The sequence below is a fragment of the Typopeltis vanoorti genome, chromosome 17 (genome assembly GCF_054136105.1).
Source record: "Typopeltis vanoorti isolate ZY-2024b chromosome 17, IOZ_Tvanoo_1.0, whole genome shotgun sequence".
NCBI classification, from domain to species: Eukaryota; Metazoa; Arthropoda; class Arachnida; order Uropygi; family Thelyphonidae; genus Typopeltis; species Typopeltis vanoorti.
Genome location: NC_143565.1, coordinates 92,187,485 through 92,207,120, shown reverse-complemented (window position 1 = coordinate 92,207,120; position 19,636 = coordinate 92,187,485). Strand labels below are relative to the sequence as shown.

The window sequence follows — 19,636 nt, the reverse complement described above, 5'->3', positions numbered from 1 at the left end:
CTGTTATGCACAATTGTGTTCATGTAATATATTATAAATATTATACATATAAAATTATTATTATTATTATTATTATTATTATTATTATTATTATTATTATTATTATGTGCATGTAGCTAATTTATCCGAGACATAATAAAATGTTTAAAAATTATTATTATTATTATTATTAATAATTACAGAAGTACAATATCATCTCACAAAACCAATACGGCTTTCAGAAAACAAAAAGCACCATTACTTTATTAGAAGTCATCGCCGACACAATAAACAAAGCTCTCGACAAAAACAAGTACGCCGTACTTATACTGCTGGACCTAACCAAAGCATTTGACACACTTGAACACGACATACTACTCACCAAACTATACTCAATAGGTATAAGAGGAACACTACATACATGGTTCAAGAACTACCTCTCAAACAGAACACAAGTAACAAAAATAGGTACATGTCACAGTCGTTGTATACAAGTAAAACACGGTGTACCTCAAGGTGCCATATTATCACCCACTCTATTCAACATATACATTAACGATGTTCATAACATATTCATAAGAAGTCAAATATTTCAATACGCAGATGACACTGCACTATTAGCAATCCACACAGACATTAACACAGCTCTCTGCAAAGCACAACAAGACCTAAACGAAATCACAACATACTTCCACCAAAACGCAATTCTAATCAACGGCATCAAAACACAGATGTTAATAATACACAACCCAAGAATCATACGCCCTGCATCACTATCGATACATTGTCACACATACCGCTGCATTAACAACAAAAATACCTGCCAATGTTCCGAAATCAAACCTGTAACACACGCAAAATACCTCGGTCTCTATATAGATTCCCACCTTAAATGGACAAAACATATAGAATACCTACACACCAAACTCCGGATCATTGCAGCAAAACTCTTCCAAGTTAAAGACATTATTCCACCCAACATAAAAAAATTCTTATATCACGGTATCTGCGAATCCCTACTCAGATACGGAATAACAGTCTATGCAAATACATCAAACAGCCACCTAACAAAATTAGAAACACTACACAGGAAAATCGTGTCAAGAGTGATCTGGACACCTTACACGCAACAACCAATATCCGACAAGCACAATGGCGACACAGAGAATTCTGAGCATTAAAAACCTGAAACACTACATGACATTAACAAGGAATTACTTCAACATCACCTATCGAAACAACAGAGACACATATCGTATAACACGGCTTACACCAACTCTCTACATCCCCCCACCCTTCAACAACTCATACGGTTCTTTTGTGATATCGCATCAGATACCCACGCAACTCAACAACCTACCAAGAAAGTTAAAACACGTAGATAACTACAGAACATTAAAAAACGAACTCTGGAAAATATACCAACAAAGTTAAGAAACCATTACCACTAATATACACATCACAAATCACTAGCATCCAATGCCTACATCCCATACATAAACAGTAGCAACAACACAAATAGTGAAGGCTAAATCCCACTCTCTTCATAAAAGCTAACCCAAGCTTCGAAGTAGGTGGGATTAACTTGCCTCACTCATCTACAAGTAATCCTTATAAGCAAATGCAGAAATTTGTATGTATAATCACTCTTTCTCAAACTTAAAAAAATAAAAAATAATAAAATAAAAAAAAATTATACAAAAAATTCTGTATAATCTTCATTGTTAATATTAGAAGAACATGTGTTGTAAATACATAATATAAAGGCAAAAAAGAAAAAATCTATCTCTCACTCCTTTCTAAACCGCACTCAAACTTAACTTCCGCGTTTTCCCTTTGTCCTTTCTTCAACTAACCGATATGTTATATCAACCTCTCAGAAGTTTATAGACTTTTATTATATCACTCCCTCTTTCTCCTATTTACCAATGTCTGCAGTTCACACACTCCATCTATCCTCGTAATCTACATTTCATAATCCCGATATCATCCCTGTAATTCTTCTCTGCAGTCTTTATCCCTTTGGTATCCATTAGACCAAATCTACACACAGTAGTCCTTGCAAACAGACAAAATGATTTCTATATCTTTACTTGCCAATGTCCGTTTCAATATCGCAATTATCCTCTGAGTTGTGTTTACTGTTTTTACTATATGAACTTCAAATTCCTACCCACTATAACGCCAAAAATCTCATCACGCTAAAGTGCATAACTTTATGCTTACTAACACTGAATTGATAGCCATTGTCGTTTGTCCACACTTCCAGCCTATTCAAATCAATCTATAAATATTAGTAGTGTTTCTGACTGCCGTGCCTATCTTTGTAACATCAGCAACCAACTGAATATCTTCTGTCAGACAATTTCCAACATCATTATCTGGTCATCTTGAATCTGGACAGTTTTACGGTACTATTTTAATATTACAGTAGTCCAACAAAATATCAGAATATATATCAAATACTTTAAATACACGAATACCAGCGGTAATACTACTATAAAAATAATTATTCCAAGAACCCAATAAAACGTTTAAAAAAATCGCTAATATCATAAGAGCGTTAAACACAGCAAATGTTCATTATATAGCTTGAAACTATACAGTTCTAAGATATCATTAAAACCATACGTATTTTAAAATTTATTTTAAAAGAAAATTATTAAAATTAGTATAAATTGGCATTTGTGCATAAGATGATGTTTTATATAAAATTATTTAGATGTATATAGATTGATATTTTTATATGCAAATTTTAAAATTTGTATAAAATTGCATGTTTGCACAAGATGTTTGGATTTGAAAATTTAAAATTTTTCATTGTTTGAATATGTTCTACTGTAAAAACTCTCCTGTTATATACTACTTCCTGTTATATCTCCTGTTATGATACTTTAAACAGAGTTATAACTCTATTTAAAGTATCAAAAATTCATAATTCTGCTTTTTATTTTATTTATTTTTTATTTTTATCAAAACGCGATCTCTAGCATGTGCTGCTGCTGAAGTCATCTATATTTCTCCTGACTCACCCTGTATGTATACGTGATGATAGCAATCATAATTTTTCTATATCGTTTTTATTATTTCAGGAAATCTCTAACACTGTATTACAAACACCTCATGTTTACGGAAAATAAAACAGGCTACCCCTGTTTGCCACTTGGATAATTTCTTCGATACTTCTGCTTCAAACAATCCAAATCAATTATGTATATAAAATATCACTGTCAAAATAGGGAGATAAAGGCAGAAGTACGAAAGAAAAAAGTAATGAATATATGTAAATATTTATGCAGGTAATGCATTTATACATGCAAAACTGTAAAAGGAAAAATAAAGTATTTAATACAAACTTGCGAAATACTTTATATTAAGCACATCTTTCCTTACATTGTTTTTTATGTTTGATCTATTCATTATATCCATTAATTATCATTAATAATTATTAATAGTAAATACTAATAATCATTAGTATTAATAAATAGAAAGAAAACTGTGGTGCAACTGATTTAAATTGATAAATAAATAAAAATATTAAGCAAACACAATTCTTTTTCCTTTTTTGATTTTATATAATTTTTAAAAAGATTCATGCTAAGTACAACTAGTTGGAAATCATCAATAAGTACAAAGAATGCTAAGAATATGTTGTTGTTTTTTTTTTTACATTATTCACTTTTTTATTTTATTTTGTTTTATTTGTTTTTTTTTACAGCATTTTTAATGCAGTAACTACTACAAAGTACCCAACTTTAAGTAAATAACTAGTAGCTGATTGTTCTTGTATAACTGATGATATTCAAATTTAAATTTAAGTTTTTGAAATTTAAGTTTTCATCATCATCATCATCATCATCATCATCAATTTCCTGATATGTTTTTTAAATTTGCCATAGTAACCTGAAACCCCCCCCGAAGGGGTCAGGTTACTATGACAAACTTAAAACAGGTTTATGACAGGTTTTAAGCTGCAACGTATCAATACATAACTCATTCACATTTATTGCAGATTTAGAATTTGAATTAGTTAAAAGAAAGCATATATGTGTACTGACTAGTGAATTTTTTATTAAGTTTATACATTTGTTTGTGTTTGATACATTTGTAAATACTCAGATTATTTGTTTGATACATTTGTAAATGAATGTGTTTATTTGTTTAATAAAAATATTGTTAAAATTTATGTCGCCACACTGCTTGCATTGACTCTTGATTATGTTAAATATAAATAAAAAAAAAAAACTTCAGCAGCTTACAGAAAACATTTCCGCACATGATTAAACAGCGTCCATCGATAAATAAATAGATTTTGTTTAATAAACACAATTATCTTTGTTAACACATTTTGCTCACTAAATAAAATGTGTTAAATTCAAATAAATACTGTATACTGATTTAATCAACTCTTCATTATGTTCTAATAAATGAATCAGCTGATTATAGGAAAAATGGTTATATTCACACACACACGCACACACAGTATAAAGTTGTAAATACATAAATATGAAGAAATAAATGAAACACTGTGTAAAGTAAGTAAGGCGGATTTATTTTTATTTTTAGAAAGGAAATTAAAGAAATAATCAACAGTTGTTTTGAGATTTTCTGTCTGCAGACGAAATAGGAAAAACATAATTATTGTCACTCTTATATAAATAACAATTTTCTGATACATTTAATTGAAAATATCTAACTAAAATGACAACAGCGCCTTTTGATAGCATTATGAAGTAAAACTAAAAATGTAAAAAAAATATTTGAAAATAAGCCACAACCTTTACTCATGAAGGACTGAAACTGTTGGAAAAATAGCAGCTAGCAAAAAAGCATGTCTCTTTTATTTTGAACAGCAAGTTGCGAAACGATATTTTACAAGAATACAGAATTGCATACATCACAACATTTACCAACAAATTTCGTAATATATATACAGCTATCTGCGAAGATAAATACAGGTTACTAATTTTCTACTATTTCATTTCATTGGTGCTTTGGTTTTTAAGAAAACAAACACAATGAACAATTAGTTTTGTCATTTTTATGTTGTGACTATACGCCACAATGAATTTACAGAAATACTGCTTACTACTGATTAATTAGCTAAGCCTACTTTACAATCCATACAGGAATTCAGCATGCTCTTTGTAATAAAATCGTTAAGTTATTTTTAACTCAAATGAATACCTTTTCTGTTTTGAACTATTCCTCTGAGGCACTACTATGGAAATTGACGAGTAACGTGTAGCGAGAAAAAAAAAAAAAAAAAAAACCGATATCAGCGACCTCTCAGAGACAACAGCAATTGCAACGAACTATTTAATAATAAGAATTATTAGACAAAATCTGAAAAGTAGAGTGAATTGATGAACTATAGTTCTATTTCTTTTTTTCCCTAATACAATATTGCTCCTGTTATCATGTTAATATAAAAATATACTTTCGTATACTGCTAATATTTCTCCTGCTATACAGATTTTGAGTAAATCAAGAATGACAAATAATTTATTTTGTAGATAAAATTGATATGTGGAATTGTCAGCAATCAAGAAAAATTATTATTTTAAATATAACGAAGATGGGTTGTTTGAAATAAAAGACGAAGGTAATATTTAAATTGGAAGATATTCTGTTTATCGTTATAATGGATTTCAACTAGTAGTGATAAAACAATTTAGGGGTCAAAAATATGGGTTTAGGCTTTCTAATATTTCAGATTAATATGTGCTTCACATTTACAGTAGCTTGCTTAAAAATTGGTTCTTTTAGCTTCTATTTACATTGAAGGGTTCGACACCTATGGAATATTACAAGGTGCGATCTTTACATTTTTTTAGTATGTGATTCTAAACTAAACACGATTGATGACAACCTGAAATTTAAAAAACTTTGTAAGCATTTTGTATAAAGCAATACACTATTGAAATATTTAAATTTCAGGTTTATCTCAAGGGCAAGAATAAATTAAATGACAATACCAAATATTCTGTGTCAGGAAGTAAGAAAAATATTGTCAACTCAATTCGTAGAATGAATGTGTCCAGGAATGAGGTTTGTATAAAGAAAGTGAATAAAGATAGGATTGGTTCTCAATCACACATGAAGTGTTTTCGGGGCTGAGACACATTCTAACCAGACACAATAAAATTCTATTTGTGCTTTGTGGTCACTTTCACTAAAGATTCGTTATCCAGGAATGTTCTTTGAAGATTTGAGTTGCTAGCCGACCACTGAATAGTAACTGCCTTACACTTGTAATGTTTTATGCCATAAACATTTATTTAATGACAGCCACATTTCAAACCACGCATATTTTGACACATGCACACAGACTGTATATGGTTCTATCACAATGAACGAGATATCTGCTCAATACATTTTTAAAGACTGTCAATTTCTAGACTCGATTACAGATGTAGTCTATAAAATTTGGAGAAAGAGGAAATTATTCACTTTTCATTTATTATTTTTTTATTCTGACTTAATTATGATAACCTGTTTCATATTTCTTGAATGACATAAGAGGCTTGCAGATATCGATGCCTAATTTGAAATGATCGTAGAACAAAAAAAAAAAATGTATACAAACCATAAAATTCTCTTCTTCAGATAAACCATGACATAATGGATGACATGTTTGAAGAAAGAACCATTCATCAAGTTTGTTGAATGTAATTTAATCAGAAATTTCAAACTCGTCACTTTTAGCACAAATCATCCCTTTAAATATATTTATTTCTTTTTCTGTGTGCTTGTGTTTTTATGTGGTGATTGAACAATGTTTAGTGGAAGGTAGGGCAAATGTTGAATATGAGGTGCAAATCTCGCATGGTTATTACAGGTTAAAATTTGCAATAGCTGGTTATGCAATGGCAAAAATTTAAATCAATAAATAATGTTTGCATTATATTCCAGAGACTATAATATTTTTAGTATGTGTAATATGATGCACAACTGAACAAGATATTAATTAAACAGCTATCGTCAAGGGGAAAGGAGGCAGGAGAAACGAAATAAATACAACAGTTTCGGACAAAAAGCGCTTGGATAATAGAAGTGACTAGATATAGTCGGCTAAGCGTGTGACTAGGATTCCATTGGGAAGGTGGGGGGTTTAGATTTTATAACCTATTTCATGAGCTTTCTTTACTATGGCGAGCTTTGAATTTTCATCTTCCACTGGGAGATCGCGATAAGGTGGATCACGAGTTCCATGAATCATTAGAGTCCATTCTTTAATTAAGCCATTCTGTTGGAGTTGACCCTCGAAACGAACTTCCAATGTCCATTTGCCTCTTGGATTTTCTCCCCAGGTATGAGTGGTCATAAAAGGCCATTTAGTGAATCCATCAAATCGATCATCATCGTTTGGTCTTCGACTTAGAATCATGGACCTAAAGAAGATACAAAATCGCTCACTTTATTCTGTGGAAATCGAACTATATGTTTAAAAATGCATAAATAATATTATTATAAAGCTTGCGAAATTTAGAAAAAACTATTTTAGAACATCACCCCCCCCCCCAGCCACACACACACGTGCATACGTTTACTGTTACCTATAAAAATCAATCTCATGGAATCTCTTATACATAAATGGTTGAGACAGTTGTAAGTGTCCTCCCGCAATGAGTCTTTGGACTCATTGGAGGTGTCACGAATAATAATAATAATAATAATAATAATAATAAATAACCTTATTTGAACTGATCTTAAACAAGCATACTTTTTAGTGTTCACTTATCCCAAGCTTCAACATATTTTACAACCAATACCTTATACATCAATCTCTATGCCATTGTTTACTAGGGTGACGACCTGACCAATTTCAATTCTGCAAATCACATTATCTTCTCATTCAAAAGAACGATCTGAGCTCATTTTTATTTATCATTGGTAATATTCAAGATCTCAGACAGTGTGAGACTTCTCAGATTGATATTAATCTCAGGCTTTTCCTGAAGTAGATTCATCCAATTCATAGTATCTTCTCTATAAACGCAGTGTGTCAGTGTGTCTCTTCACTGAAGATGTCACCTTGCGCCTGTAAATTCCAATTCTGCCTAACCTTAGAATTCTATACTCACATTTGTTGACGAAAATTAACAATTCCATTCAGAAGGTGAGTTGATCATATTTAGAAGAAGACATTTCCATTATTTCGATGATCCCCCCCCCTCTCTGATGGATTCACTCCACAGACGATTAGTTTCTACCCTATGTGTTTTCCTTAGATAATTTTTCACCGAACATCCACCAAAATGCGAGTGGCCACTCACCAATTATTCACTTTCCAAATACAAATCTACTACCAGCTCTTCTTTCTCTTTCTTTTTTAATTTCATCTTCGTCTGTTCTTGGGAATAATCATGTTCACGTGTAAGGGCACAGACTATGGTTGTTCAGAAAGAAGAAAAAAAAACATGAGCAAGTTCCTTTTCTCTTTCCTGTAGTGTCCATATGGGTCAGATGTGTTTTATGTACTATGTCATTTCATTTGCGGGATGAATATTTCTATAAATGATTTCCTGTAAATGTGATGAGAAAAAAATCCTATAAGGGAAGAATAAACAATATAAAAATATGGAATAACATCCAGTTGTCTGCACATCAAAGCATTGATAAAACGATGAAAATAGGAGTTTGCGGCTATGTTTTCAATTCGTCTGTTTACAAGTAATATCTTTTTTTCAAAACAAAGATTCCCTGGCTTTGATTTAAAAGATAATTTCAAATGTCCACCAAATAATTTTTGAAAATCAAACAAACAAGCAAAAAAAGAAATCGATTTAAGTTTTTTCTTCTATTTCTCTGTCCCAAAATGAATCCAAAAGCAATTTTGTGTCTTTCGTTGCTGTTGACATTCGATTTATATCGCATGTCAACAGTCACTGCAGTAAATACATATTCTTGTAATTTATTCGATTAGTTTTTCCCGATTCGCAGTGACGAAATCTACTTATAGTTGCATTTATCTTATAATAAGTAATAAAATCTCAAATATCGAAATAATTAAAAAAAATCAATGTTGAAATATTTCTTCCACAAAATTCAATCAATTTTTCTGCTCAGTTGCAAAACATCATCATAAGACTTCAATAACTTTAAGAAAGATTGACTAGCGGAAGAGAAAAATTCATTGGTTGAATAAGAAGCAAACATACAGACGTTAGTTTTCGTTTACTAAAAAAAGAAAAGTACTTTAATATTATTGAGCGAAAGTTATTTCCATTTCTATGGAATACCAATGATCCTACATTTCCGAGTTTCTACAGGGTGTCCAAAAATTCACGCAAGAAGTAATTTTGATAGAAAACACAGGTTTTTAATTAAAAATTGTAATTTCTTATTGATTCATAAAGTATACAGTATAGGGTTATGCATGGAATAGCATATCGGATAAATGGCCTCCACGGCTTTGCTGGCATATACGCACTCTTTTGTCGAAATTTTCCATGACCGTTTTGCATAAATGTGGCTGAATTTCGTTGATATAGAGCTCAATTTCCTCCTTCAAGGCCCACGCCTTGACGGAGGAAAGGTGGTCGTGGGCTTGTTGGCATAAACCTTAGACTTCAAAAAACCCCAAAGATAAAAGTCCAACGGCGTTAAGTCACATGATCTGGGCGGCCAATTCTGATCACCAAAATGGGAAATTACACGACCAGGAAATGATTCATGCAGTAATTGAATTGTTTCTCGGGCTGTATGGCATGTGGCACCATCTTGTTGAAACCACATGTCGTCCACATTCATATCTTGCAATTTAGGCACACAAAACTGGATTATCATGTCGCGATAGCGAGCACCATTAACTGTTATTGCCTTACCAGCCGCATTTTCGAAGAAGAATGGACCGATGATGCCTCCGGCCCAAAATCCGCACCAAACAGTGACACGTTGTGGATGCATTTGTTTCTCAACAATCACTTGTGGATTTTCTGAACCCCAAATGCGACAATTTTGTCGATTAACGAAGCCATCAAGATGAAAATGAGCCTCATCGCTGAAGATAATTTTGTTCGAAAAATAAGCATCCACTTGTTGTTGTTCCATAATCCATTCAACTCTCTCTCTCTCTCTTCGCTGTGTGTGGTCAGTAGGCTTCAGTTCTTGAGTCAATTGAACTCTGTAAGCATAAAGATGCAAATCTTTCGTGAGAATACGCTGTAGAGAGCTTCTCGAAATGCCCAATTCAAGACCACGGTGCCGAATTGATGTTCCTAGACTCTCAGCAACACTCTCACGAACTGCTTCGATGTTTTCTGTTGAACGACTTGTTGAAGGACGGCCAGAGTGTATAAGATCACTAATTGATCCAGTTTCCTTCAATTTTTAAATTAATCTTTTCACACTTGGTGAAGTTAAATCACTATTCCGACCATATTTTGTACGAAAATTGCGAACTGTAGCTGCCAAACCTTCATTATTTTTAAAATATTGCTCAACAATGAAAATGCGTTGTTCATTCGTGTCGCGCTCCATTTTTAATAACCCTGAACTGTCAGCTGTCACGCTGTCTTTTTTTTTCTCGTTGGCAACACTTTACCGCACATATGGCGCTAAATTTAAATCTTGCGTGAATTTTGGGGCACCCTATATAATCGTTTCGACGATCTCCTGTCTTTCTGAAATACAAGACTGTCATTTTGATAATTTACACCAGGAAATGGTAATCTTAAGTCAGTTACAGTATCCAATTCCATTTGGCATTCGTCTTCTATTACAGTTCCATCCATCCATTAAATTCTCGTCTGTCCTTAGACGAATAAAGTGTCCTAATTAGGCATTTTATGCAATTTATTGCAATCGGCTTGGAGTGATTTATACTCTAAAAATAGAAACAGGAAGAAGGGACATAAGGAAAATATTTCGGGACTTGGAGTATAAAAATAAATGAATTTGAAATTTAAGCAGTGTGAAATACTTCTGTGTGTAAACGGGATGCGAACCCTTGCTGTTTCCAACCAAAGCGTGTTGTCGATACCGACTGAGTTACGAAGGCATGTTATTTTAATATTAATTTAAAAATTAAAAATAATATATAATTTAATTAAAATTTTAAAAACTAAATTTAAAAGTCAGCGGTTAATGAAATATATTTAATCTACATTTCCAGCACTACTCACAAAACTGGAATATCGCTTATCTTCACTTACCTCGTGCCCATGGGAGACACCAAGAAAAGTGTCACATCTCCGCGTCTTGTACTATTCAATGTGACGACAGCTTGCACGTGCTCTACGTAATTAATTTCGGTGTCTGTTCCCGAACATGATTCGGTCACAATATGAAGAAACAAGCTACGGTTGCCAGGAATTTCGCTGTGAAGAAAAGAACGGCAGATAAGAAAGAGAAAAAGTATAAAAAGTCAGGTTGTATAATTAGTTTTTGATGTGTACAAGTGGCTTTTGAAGTACTTACTGAGGCGAAGAGATTGTTCCGGCTTCGCAGTGGTACCTCGCTGGGACCGATTTCCAGAGTTTAGCCAAAGCAACCATAGCACCAGCATCGAGCACACCAAATCCAAACAAGTGATTGAATTCCAATCCAACTCCGTTCATATTCCAATGAAATCGTCCTTTACTATCGTATAGGGAATTACGTTTAGATGTTAGCACTGTCAAATGTTGCATATCTCTCCAAGTTAAATTAGGACTGAAAAATAAAAATTCAGAATATAGATAGAGCTAAGCATTTTATCCAAAAAAATAAAACAATTATTAGGTAGATTACTTGGATGATCACCTTAAAATCTTATTGAAATTATAAACTGAAATATTTGTTATTAAATTCTTATAGGTATTCTTTAGAGTATTGGTCGATATGAATAATAGCAAGGAATGATATGGAGAATATGAAGAAATATTTAAGATATTTTTGAGTTGTGTTAGTTATGAAGTTTTTTTTTATTTACTTTAAGCATTAATAATCAATTTACTTTGTTTCATGAGTTGGTTGTTCGTCAACGTGGACTGTTAATTCCAAACTTTTTTCGTGAGGTGGAAGAGAACAGAGAATCAGTCTTGGAAAGCGATGTAGTTTAAACATCATACGTCATGGGATGTGCAAGAATATAATGATTTAATTTCATAAAAGTTTTTTTGTCACATGAAATTATTCTAATTGTCATCGCTCTCAATATTCTGTGAAGAGAATATTCATAACTTAAATAATGGCTCAATTTTGGACAGTTTTTATGGTAAATTATACCAATTGTGCAATCTCCAGACTCGGCTTCAGTTTTCGAAGAAGCGATTAGCTTAACTCTAATTTAGGAATTGGATCATCAGGTAAAATTTCTCTCTCTCTCTCTCTCTCTCTCTCTCTCTCTCTCAATGTCATTCCAGTGGGTATCATATTCTAACAGCATTTTTCCATCCCACATATTTCCAGTTCGATGTCACATAAGAACGTTCTGTATGTGCGCACACACACACACACACACACACACACACACACACACACCGTTGAAAGGAAATGTATTCGAGTGAAAAAAGGCAGCAGGGTGATGAGTATGTTTAAGAGGTATGTGTACATAGGACCCCTTAATTTATATTCTAAATGTCAAATGAAGTTTTAAGTTTCATTAGAACAACATAAGCAACAGAGGGCGCTAGTAAGTATACTTACTTGGCTTCGATAGCTAAAGCAAATACTCCTGCCGCTTCCGGAGCCGCGGCGGATGTTCCGGAGTGCGTCTTTGTACATTTACCGTAAAGATCTGTGGTTGCCTAGGAAACAGAATCATAAGGTTAGAATGGTTGGAATGTGCAGCCAATCTGACCGCCTTCGTTGTAAACGCTATGAAATAAATTCTTATGAGTACATTATTCACCATATGGCAATCTCATGGTTGTTACAATTCAATTACATTTTGTTGCTTTTTTTTTTTTTTCTATAATTACATTTGCAATTATTCTCTTGCAAATTGCTACCATTCTTAAACCGGCATACTTTCCACACGTCATATTTGTAGAAATGCAAATAATTAAATTGCACCTTACTTGTAAGCGAAACCGAATAAAGTATTTTTTCAAATAAATTATTAGAAATATCTTTGAGGCCTAAAAATAAAAAGGAACAGCGTGAAGTCACTGAAATGAATTTTACAATTAGTAATTGTTTCAGATTACAGGTTTGAACGCTAAGTTCGAGATGCATAACTGTATACAGTGTATAGAGTTTTATAAAGGTCAAAGTCTGGATGGTGGACATTACAATTAAATCCTTTAATTGTAATGTCCAAATATTTAAAGAGACGGAGTAAACACGATAAGCACTACGAATACTCTGCTACTGGCGCAAACTGCATATATAAACAACAATGGAACTGCGCGACGGACAGTGCCGCTATTACGCTAATAGCTTGCATCTCACTATGACGTGCATATGCTTGCGCGCGTAGCAATATGACACTGTGGTAAACACAGTGCTGCTAACGTCTTTCGCTCTCCTAAGTGCTACAAGATGGATTTTTATTATTTTTTATACAAAATTAAATGATTGTATAGGATTGTTGATGATAAAATTAAATATTACAAGCCAATATAAATAAATTAATACATATATTTAGGTATCGAGAAAAATTGGGGATGCTGCAGTTCTGCAGTGCCTATGCACGAGCCGCCCCTGATATTAACTGAATATTTCTAAATTAAGTTAATTCTGCATAATAATTTCGTCTCGCGATGTTCTGTTGAATCTGATCAGGTCTCTGTGCTGAGCATTACAATGTCCAAGTTTGTCATTAAATTACGTACTCAGATTGCTTTTTTCCTATAAAGGGATACTAATCCGTACGTTAAAAAATAACTCTCTAATTATACCGTGGCAGCCAAATTTCGTTTCGGACAATTTTCTTCAGTGAAAATTCATGACATGCGCCTTGTGTAAGTGTCGTGGAAATGCTTATGAAAGTGCCCACATCTCCAAACCAAGTTGTCAAAATCCTGGGTTCAAATCCTACGTGGGATTTGAATCCAGGGTTTTGATCTCCTTTATAAAGGATTTTTTTTTTACTTTTTTTTTAATAAAGGATCTTTATAAAAGGCTTAAACTGAAATGAATATAATCGGGCAGAGTTTTTCCTCCATAAAACTGAAGTTTTCAATTTCACAAAAAAACAGTCAAATCACCCAGAAGAACACACTGATTTTACACACATAATATACTGAAAAAAAAATCAGCTAAAGCCTATGTTGTTCCCGTATAGGGAGTAGGCGGGGCCGTTTAACCTATCTAACTTTTGGAGACGATTGGGCAGTTCAATCTCCACTGGTAGGTAATCAGAGAGATAGCTGGCCCAAGGCTATCACTGATTCATCGGTACGTAGTGAAAAAGGCGGCAAGCTAGTGCCGCCATCTCGTGGTCTCTAACCCTAACACAATATTTTTAATGTCTGAAATAATGTGGGTTCTACGGTCGATTTTCTTTAGTTTACGGGACGAAAAACCCGAGTTTCCGGGAGAAAAACCCGCTAACCCGTGCCAGAGATCGACTAACTCGGGAACCGGCCGAAAAAAGGCTTAGAAAAAGTTCCTCTAGTCGGCGACTAGATTTGAACCACCAAATCCTTTCTTCATGCGGTCAAGCGCTGTAGAGTGCAAACGCCACTTCTACTGAGTTACACAGGCTCTTAGTTATTTTAGATGTGATTCAAAGCAGCCCAGTGCACATGTTAATATGCGATCTTAAAACAACTTCATAAATAGAAATCTATAACGACTAATTTCAAGGAACAATAAAGGAAGTAAATATACAGAAAAGCTATGAAGCCCTTCTGCTGACAAACAGTGTTAAATCTGTATGAGGGGTATATTATTATTATTATTATTATTATTATTATTATTATTATTATTATTATTATTATTATTATCATCATCTGAGACCTCAAAGTAGTCAAGGAGTCATCGAGGGAGGCTATAAATCACCCAAACCAGCTATCATACCTTCCCTTAAATTCATTCGCACTAAATGCCCTAACTATCCTAAGAGAAAATTATTCCACTCACTCACTGCTCTCTGTGAGAAATACTTAGCTCTTACCCCTTTCTTGACTGTAAACAAACTTAACTTCCATGGATACTCCCCCCGTGTTCTCTCCCCGCCTTCCATCCATATATAATGAAAAATTTCATCAGTTAAAATGCTATAGCAACCATTCAAAAATTTATAGACCTCTATCATATCACCCCTCTTTCTCCTGTTAACCAGAGTCTGTAATCCACATACTCACAATCTGTTCTCATAATCTAAATTCCATAATCTGAATATTATCTTTGTAACTCTTCTTTTCACTCTTTCCACAGCTTCATTTTCCCCTTGGAATCCTGGAGACCAATTTGTGCATAATAATATAGGTGTGGTTTTATCAAAGCCTTATAAAGAGACAAAATGACTTGCTTATCCTTACTTGTCAAGGTTCGTAGCTTCAACATCGAAATTATCCTCTGAATTGTATTTGTAACTTTTGCTAGTGACCTTTGAAGTTTAAATTCTTATCCACCAATACCCAAGATCCCTTGCCTCTTCAGTTTCTTATATCCCACTAATGTAATATGCCTCTGGGACTCTAAAGTGCATAACTTTACACTTACTAACATTAAGCTGACAGCCATTTTTGTTTGCCCAAATTTCCAGTCTATTCAAATCATTTTGTAATTGCTGAATATCAGTGGCATCCCTAATTGCCCCCTATCTTCTCATCATCGGCAAACAGTTGCACATCTGATGATAGACCCTGCTTGATGTCGTTAATGTATAGCTTGAACAATAATGATCTAAGGACTGAACCCTGAGGTACACCACTGGTTATCTTAAATCTGGCAGATTCACTCCCCCCCGTATACCACTTTTTGATATCTGTCTGCCAACTATCCCCTGATCCATGTCAATAGATTAAATTCCAATCCCAATGCAACAGCCTTTCTGTGGTTAAAATCTCAGTAAACAGCATGAATTATTTCATAATAGATAATTATAATAAGTTAACTTTAAGATAATTTTATATATATTTTTAAAAATTTTAAATCTCCACAATGTAAATTTTATATGATTTTATAATTTTGTAAATTTAAAATTTTTTATGATTTTATAATTTTTATAATTTTAAACATTTTATGATTTCATAATTTAAAAATATTTTAATTTTGAAAAGTTTAAATTTTTCATGATTTTATATTTTTTTATTTTTTAAATTAAATTTTATAATTACAATTTATACTTTTTACAATGATTTATAATGTTTATAAAAAAATCTGCTAACGCCTTTTGTTCTCTTTCTTATTCTTGATTCTTACAGTTGTTATACTTAAAAAAAAAATAAGCTAAAGCCTTTTTATTCCCGAAGTCGTTGAGTTTTGGAAACTGAGTGAGCAGTTCAAACTCCACTGGCAACCAATCAGAGATAGCTGGCCCAAGGCTGTCACTAATTAAGCGGCACGCAGGGAAGAGAGACGGCTCAGCAAGTGCCGCCATCTCGTGATCCCTAACCCTGTCACAATATATTTAATGTCTGAATGTGGGTTCTACGGTCGATTTTCTTGAGTTTACGGTACGAAAAACCCGAATTCCTAATAGGATAATTATTTCCAAGTGCGACTTGGAAATAATTATCATATTGGTTTTACGTGCTAACATAATTCAAGTAACACCTTTAATTACTTTTATATTATATAAACATCTGTGTTACTTTTCTCATGTTAAGTCTATCGTGATGACGTCAATAATTACGGAGAGAAGGTGAAAATGGGATCTGCAAGTCGTTTCAGTTAAGCTACATTTCGAACAGGAAGTCTGGAATTCGTGATGATAAATGAATCATAAATTTGATTAAAGAGAACATTTGTCTGCAAATTGTTAATCAATAATTAATTATGTCAAACTTAAGTAAACAACATTAAGGGTGTCCTTGAAGGAAACCGCCGAAGGCGAATGATGTAAGCAGTCTCTGATAGTTAAGTCTTTTATACTATTGAAAAAATGACTGGTATTTTTAATAATGAAGAAAATATGTGATATCAGTAATGAATTTTTAATATGCAAAACCGTCATGCTTAAAACCGATTTTATGCTATTTTATTTTATATTCTTTTCTTAATTACTTTACAGAAGATTAATTTTTTTTCTTTGAGTGTGACCAGTTATTGAAATCAACTAATTCATAGGTGCTGTTTGAATTCATATTTTCATTAATTTTGTTTCATAGCAAAATTTATTAACACTTTTCTCATCTTTTGAAATACAAATGTCTTCATTGTGACTTAAATTTTAAGAATAAATAATTAACAGCAAGAAAGGTGACATTTTTTAGCTCGGAAATTATGATTAGTTGCTTCATTTATTTTCCAGGAAAAAAAAAAGCACTAACATTCCTATTTTTTATGTTTTAATTTTAATCTTAAATGGAGTTTTACAAATGAGATCCATTCTGGGAATGTTCTTGAAGATAACGGCAAAAATTCTTCATACAAGATTATGCATTGTTATTTAAATAATTAGAAAGATAACAGAGTTATTCTAATTTTTTGTGTTATTTCCCATTTTTTACAACTAATATTACGGTTTTTATTTATGAGGATATATTCTTTTTTTTTCTGTGTCGTAATTTTATTTGAGCTAATATCTTCGCATTCTTAAAGAAAGTTTTAACGCCTGCCGTCATCTAACCAATATACTTCTTCTTCTTCTTCTTCTTCTTCTTCTTCTTCTTCTTCTTCTTCTTCTTCTTCTTCTCTCTTCCATCATCTATGTGGATGATGATGAGGCAGAATAAACTCTTTCCATTTCTGTCTGTTCCTAAAGAGTCCGAACAATTCTGTCTAGTTTGGTGTCGCTTGTTGTGATTTGGTTTTCAGATCCTCTTTTATTTTGTCTATCCATCTAATTCTGGGCCGCCCTTTGGATCTTTTACCTTCTATCGTTGTATTCAGGGCTTCAGATGGTAGTCATTCTGTTCCCATTCTGGTCACATGACCAAACCATCGCAGTCTTCTTTCTTGAATTTTGTTTAGTATTGTTATTTCTTGTTTTAGTCGTTTCCTTATATCTTCGTTTCTTAGTCTACTCTGCTGAGATCCGAGATCCTCCAAGTAATCTTCTTACCAACCCATTTCAGTAGTTAATAATTTTTTCTCTTCAGCCTTTTTGAGAATCCAGCATTAACTGCCATAGAGGAGTATTGGGAGGACCATTGTTTCATAGAGTCTTACTTTTGTTACTTGTTTGATGTCTCTTGACTTCCATATTTTATTAAGTCGTCCAAATGTTTGGACTGCTTGACTGATTCGTCTGTTTATATCTTTTGTAATTTAACCATTGTACTCAATAACTCCTCCAAGGTAGGTGAAGTTTTCTATCTGCTCTAATTTCGTACTATCAATTTCAATTTTCAGATTGGCGCTTCTTTTTACTATTTGCATAATCTTTGCGTTGTCTGTATTTATATTTAATCCAAATTTTATCCATTCTTCCTTTATTTTATCAGAAATTCGTTATAGATTTTCTTCTGTGCTTGCAAGTAATGCAATATCGTCTGCAAATTTTAAATTTGTTACATTCTTCCCATATATTTTAATTCCGGAGTCTTCATTTTTTAAGGCCTTACTGGTTGCTTCTTCCAGTGTAAGATTGAGCAGGTCTAGTGAGAGATTACGCCCCTGTCTTACTCCGCTCTCTGTGTGGAACCAGTTGGTTAATGGTCCTCCATTTGTACTGTACTTTCAGATTTCTCATACAGATTCTTTATTATTCTTATAGTTTTGTTGGGAATTTCAAATTCTTTCATAGTTCTCTTCTACTGATTGAATCAAATGCCTGACGAAAGTCTATGAAATTTATGCAGCAACTTTGGTTGTATTCTAGTGTCTTTTCTATTAGCTGTCTTAAAGTGAATAGCTGATCAAGTGTGCTTCATCCTGGTCTGAAACCTGCTTGTTCTTCTCCTAGTGCTAGTTCTATATATGGCTTAATTTGTTTTTGGAGAGTACTTTCGTAAAAACCTTAATTGGAATACTGAGGAGGCTAATTCCTCTGTAATTATTGCATTCTGTTTCATCTCCTTTTTTTTGTATATAGGAGTTATAACTGATTTGGTCCAATCAATAGGCACTGCTTCATTTTTGTAGATCCTGTCAAATAATTTTTAATGTTTCCAAAAGCTGTTCCTTTCCTGCTTTTAAAAATTCTGCGTGTATTTGATCAATGCCAGATGCTTTCCTAGTTTTAAGTTTTTCTATGCTGTGTGCTATTATTTCTTTGATAAAGATATTTGTTTCCTCTTCCATTTCAGTGGCTGGAATAGTAATATCCTGGGAGCTGTTTTTTATTATATAAGTCTCTAAAGTATTCTTCCCATCTTTTTGTTTTACTTTTGTTTTATTTTCAATTAGTTGTTCCTCTTTGTTTTTGATCATTATCATTTTTGTTGTCCGTGTCTTACTAATTTGGTCTATTTTTTATATAATCCGTAAAGGTTATTTTCTTTTGATAGCTTCTCTGCCAATTTGCATTTTTCTTCTAACCAGTTATTCTTATCACTTTTAACTAGTTTTCTAATTTCTCTGGTTAATCTATTATATTCATTTCTATTATAGTTCTGTTTTAGTTTCATGCTTTTCCTTTGATCGCTTAACCTTTTTACTTCATTCAAGATCC

General features: G+C 32.9%; 1 protein-coding gene across 1 annotated transcript in view; it reads right to left on the bottom strand.

The window, feature by feature from the left end:
- Nucleotides 1-4,510: 4,510 nt before the first annotated feature.
- The window catches only part of amon (prohormone processing protease amontillado), a 193,386-nt gene continuing 178,260 nt past the window's right edge, over nucleotides 4,511-19,636 (bottom strand). The window contains exons 10-13 of the mRNA XM_090407725.1: nucleotides 12,613-12,713; nucleotides 11,404-11,637; nucleotides 11,139-11,303; nucleotides 4,511-7,373 (exon numbers count right to left, since the gene is read on the bottom strand). Of these exons, the coding sequence (XP_090263851.1) occupies nucleotides 7,094-7,373; nucleotides 11,139-11,303; nucleotides 11,404-11,637; nucleotides 12,613-12,713 (780 nt within the window). The 3' untranslated portion in view covers nucleotides 4,511-7,093. The remainder of the gene's footprint in view (nucleotides 7,374-11,138; nucleotides 11,304-11,403; nucleotides 11,638-12,612; nucleotides 12,714-19,636) is intronic.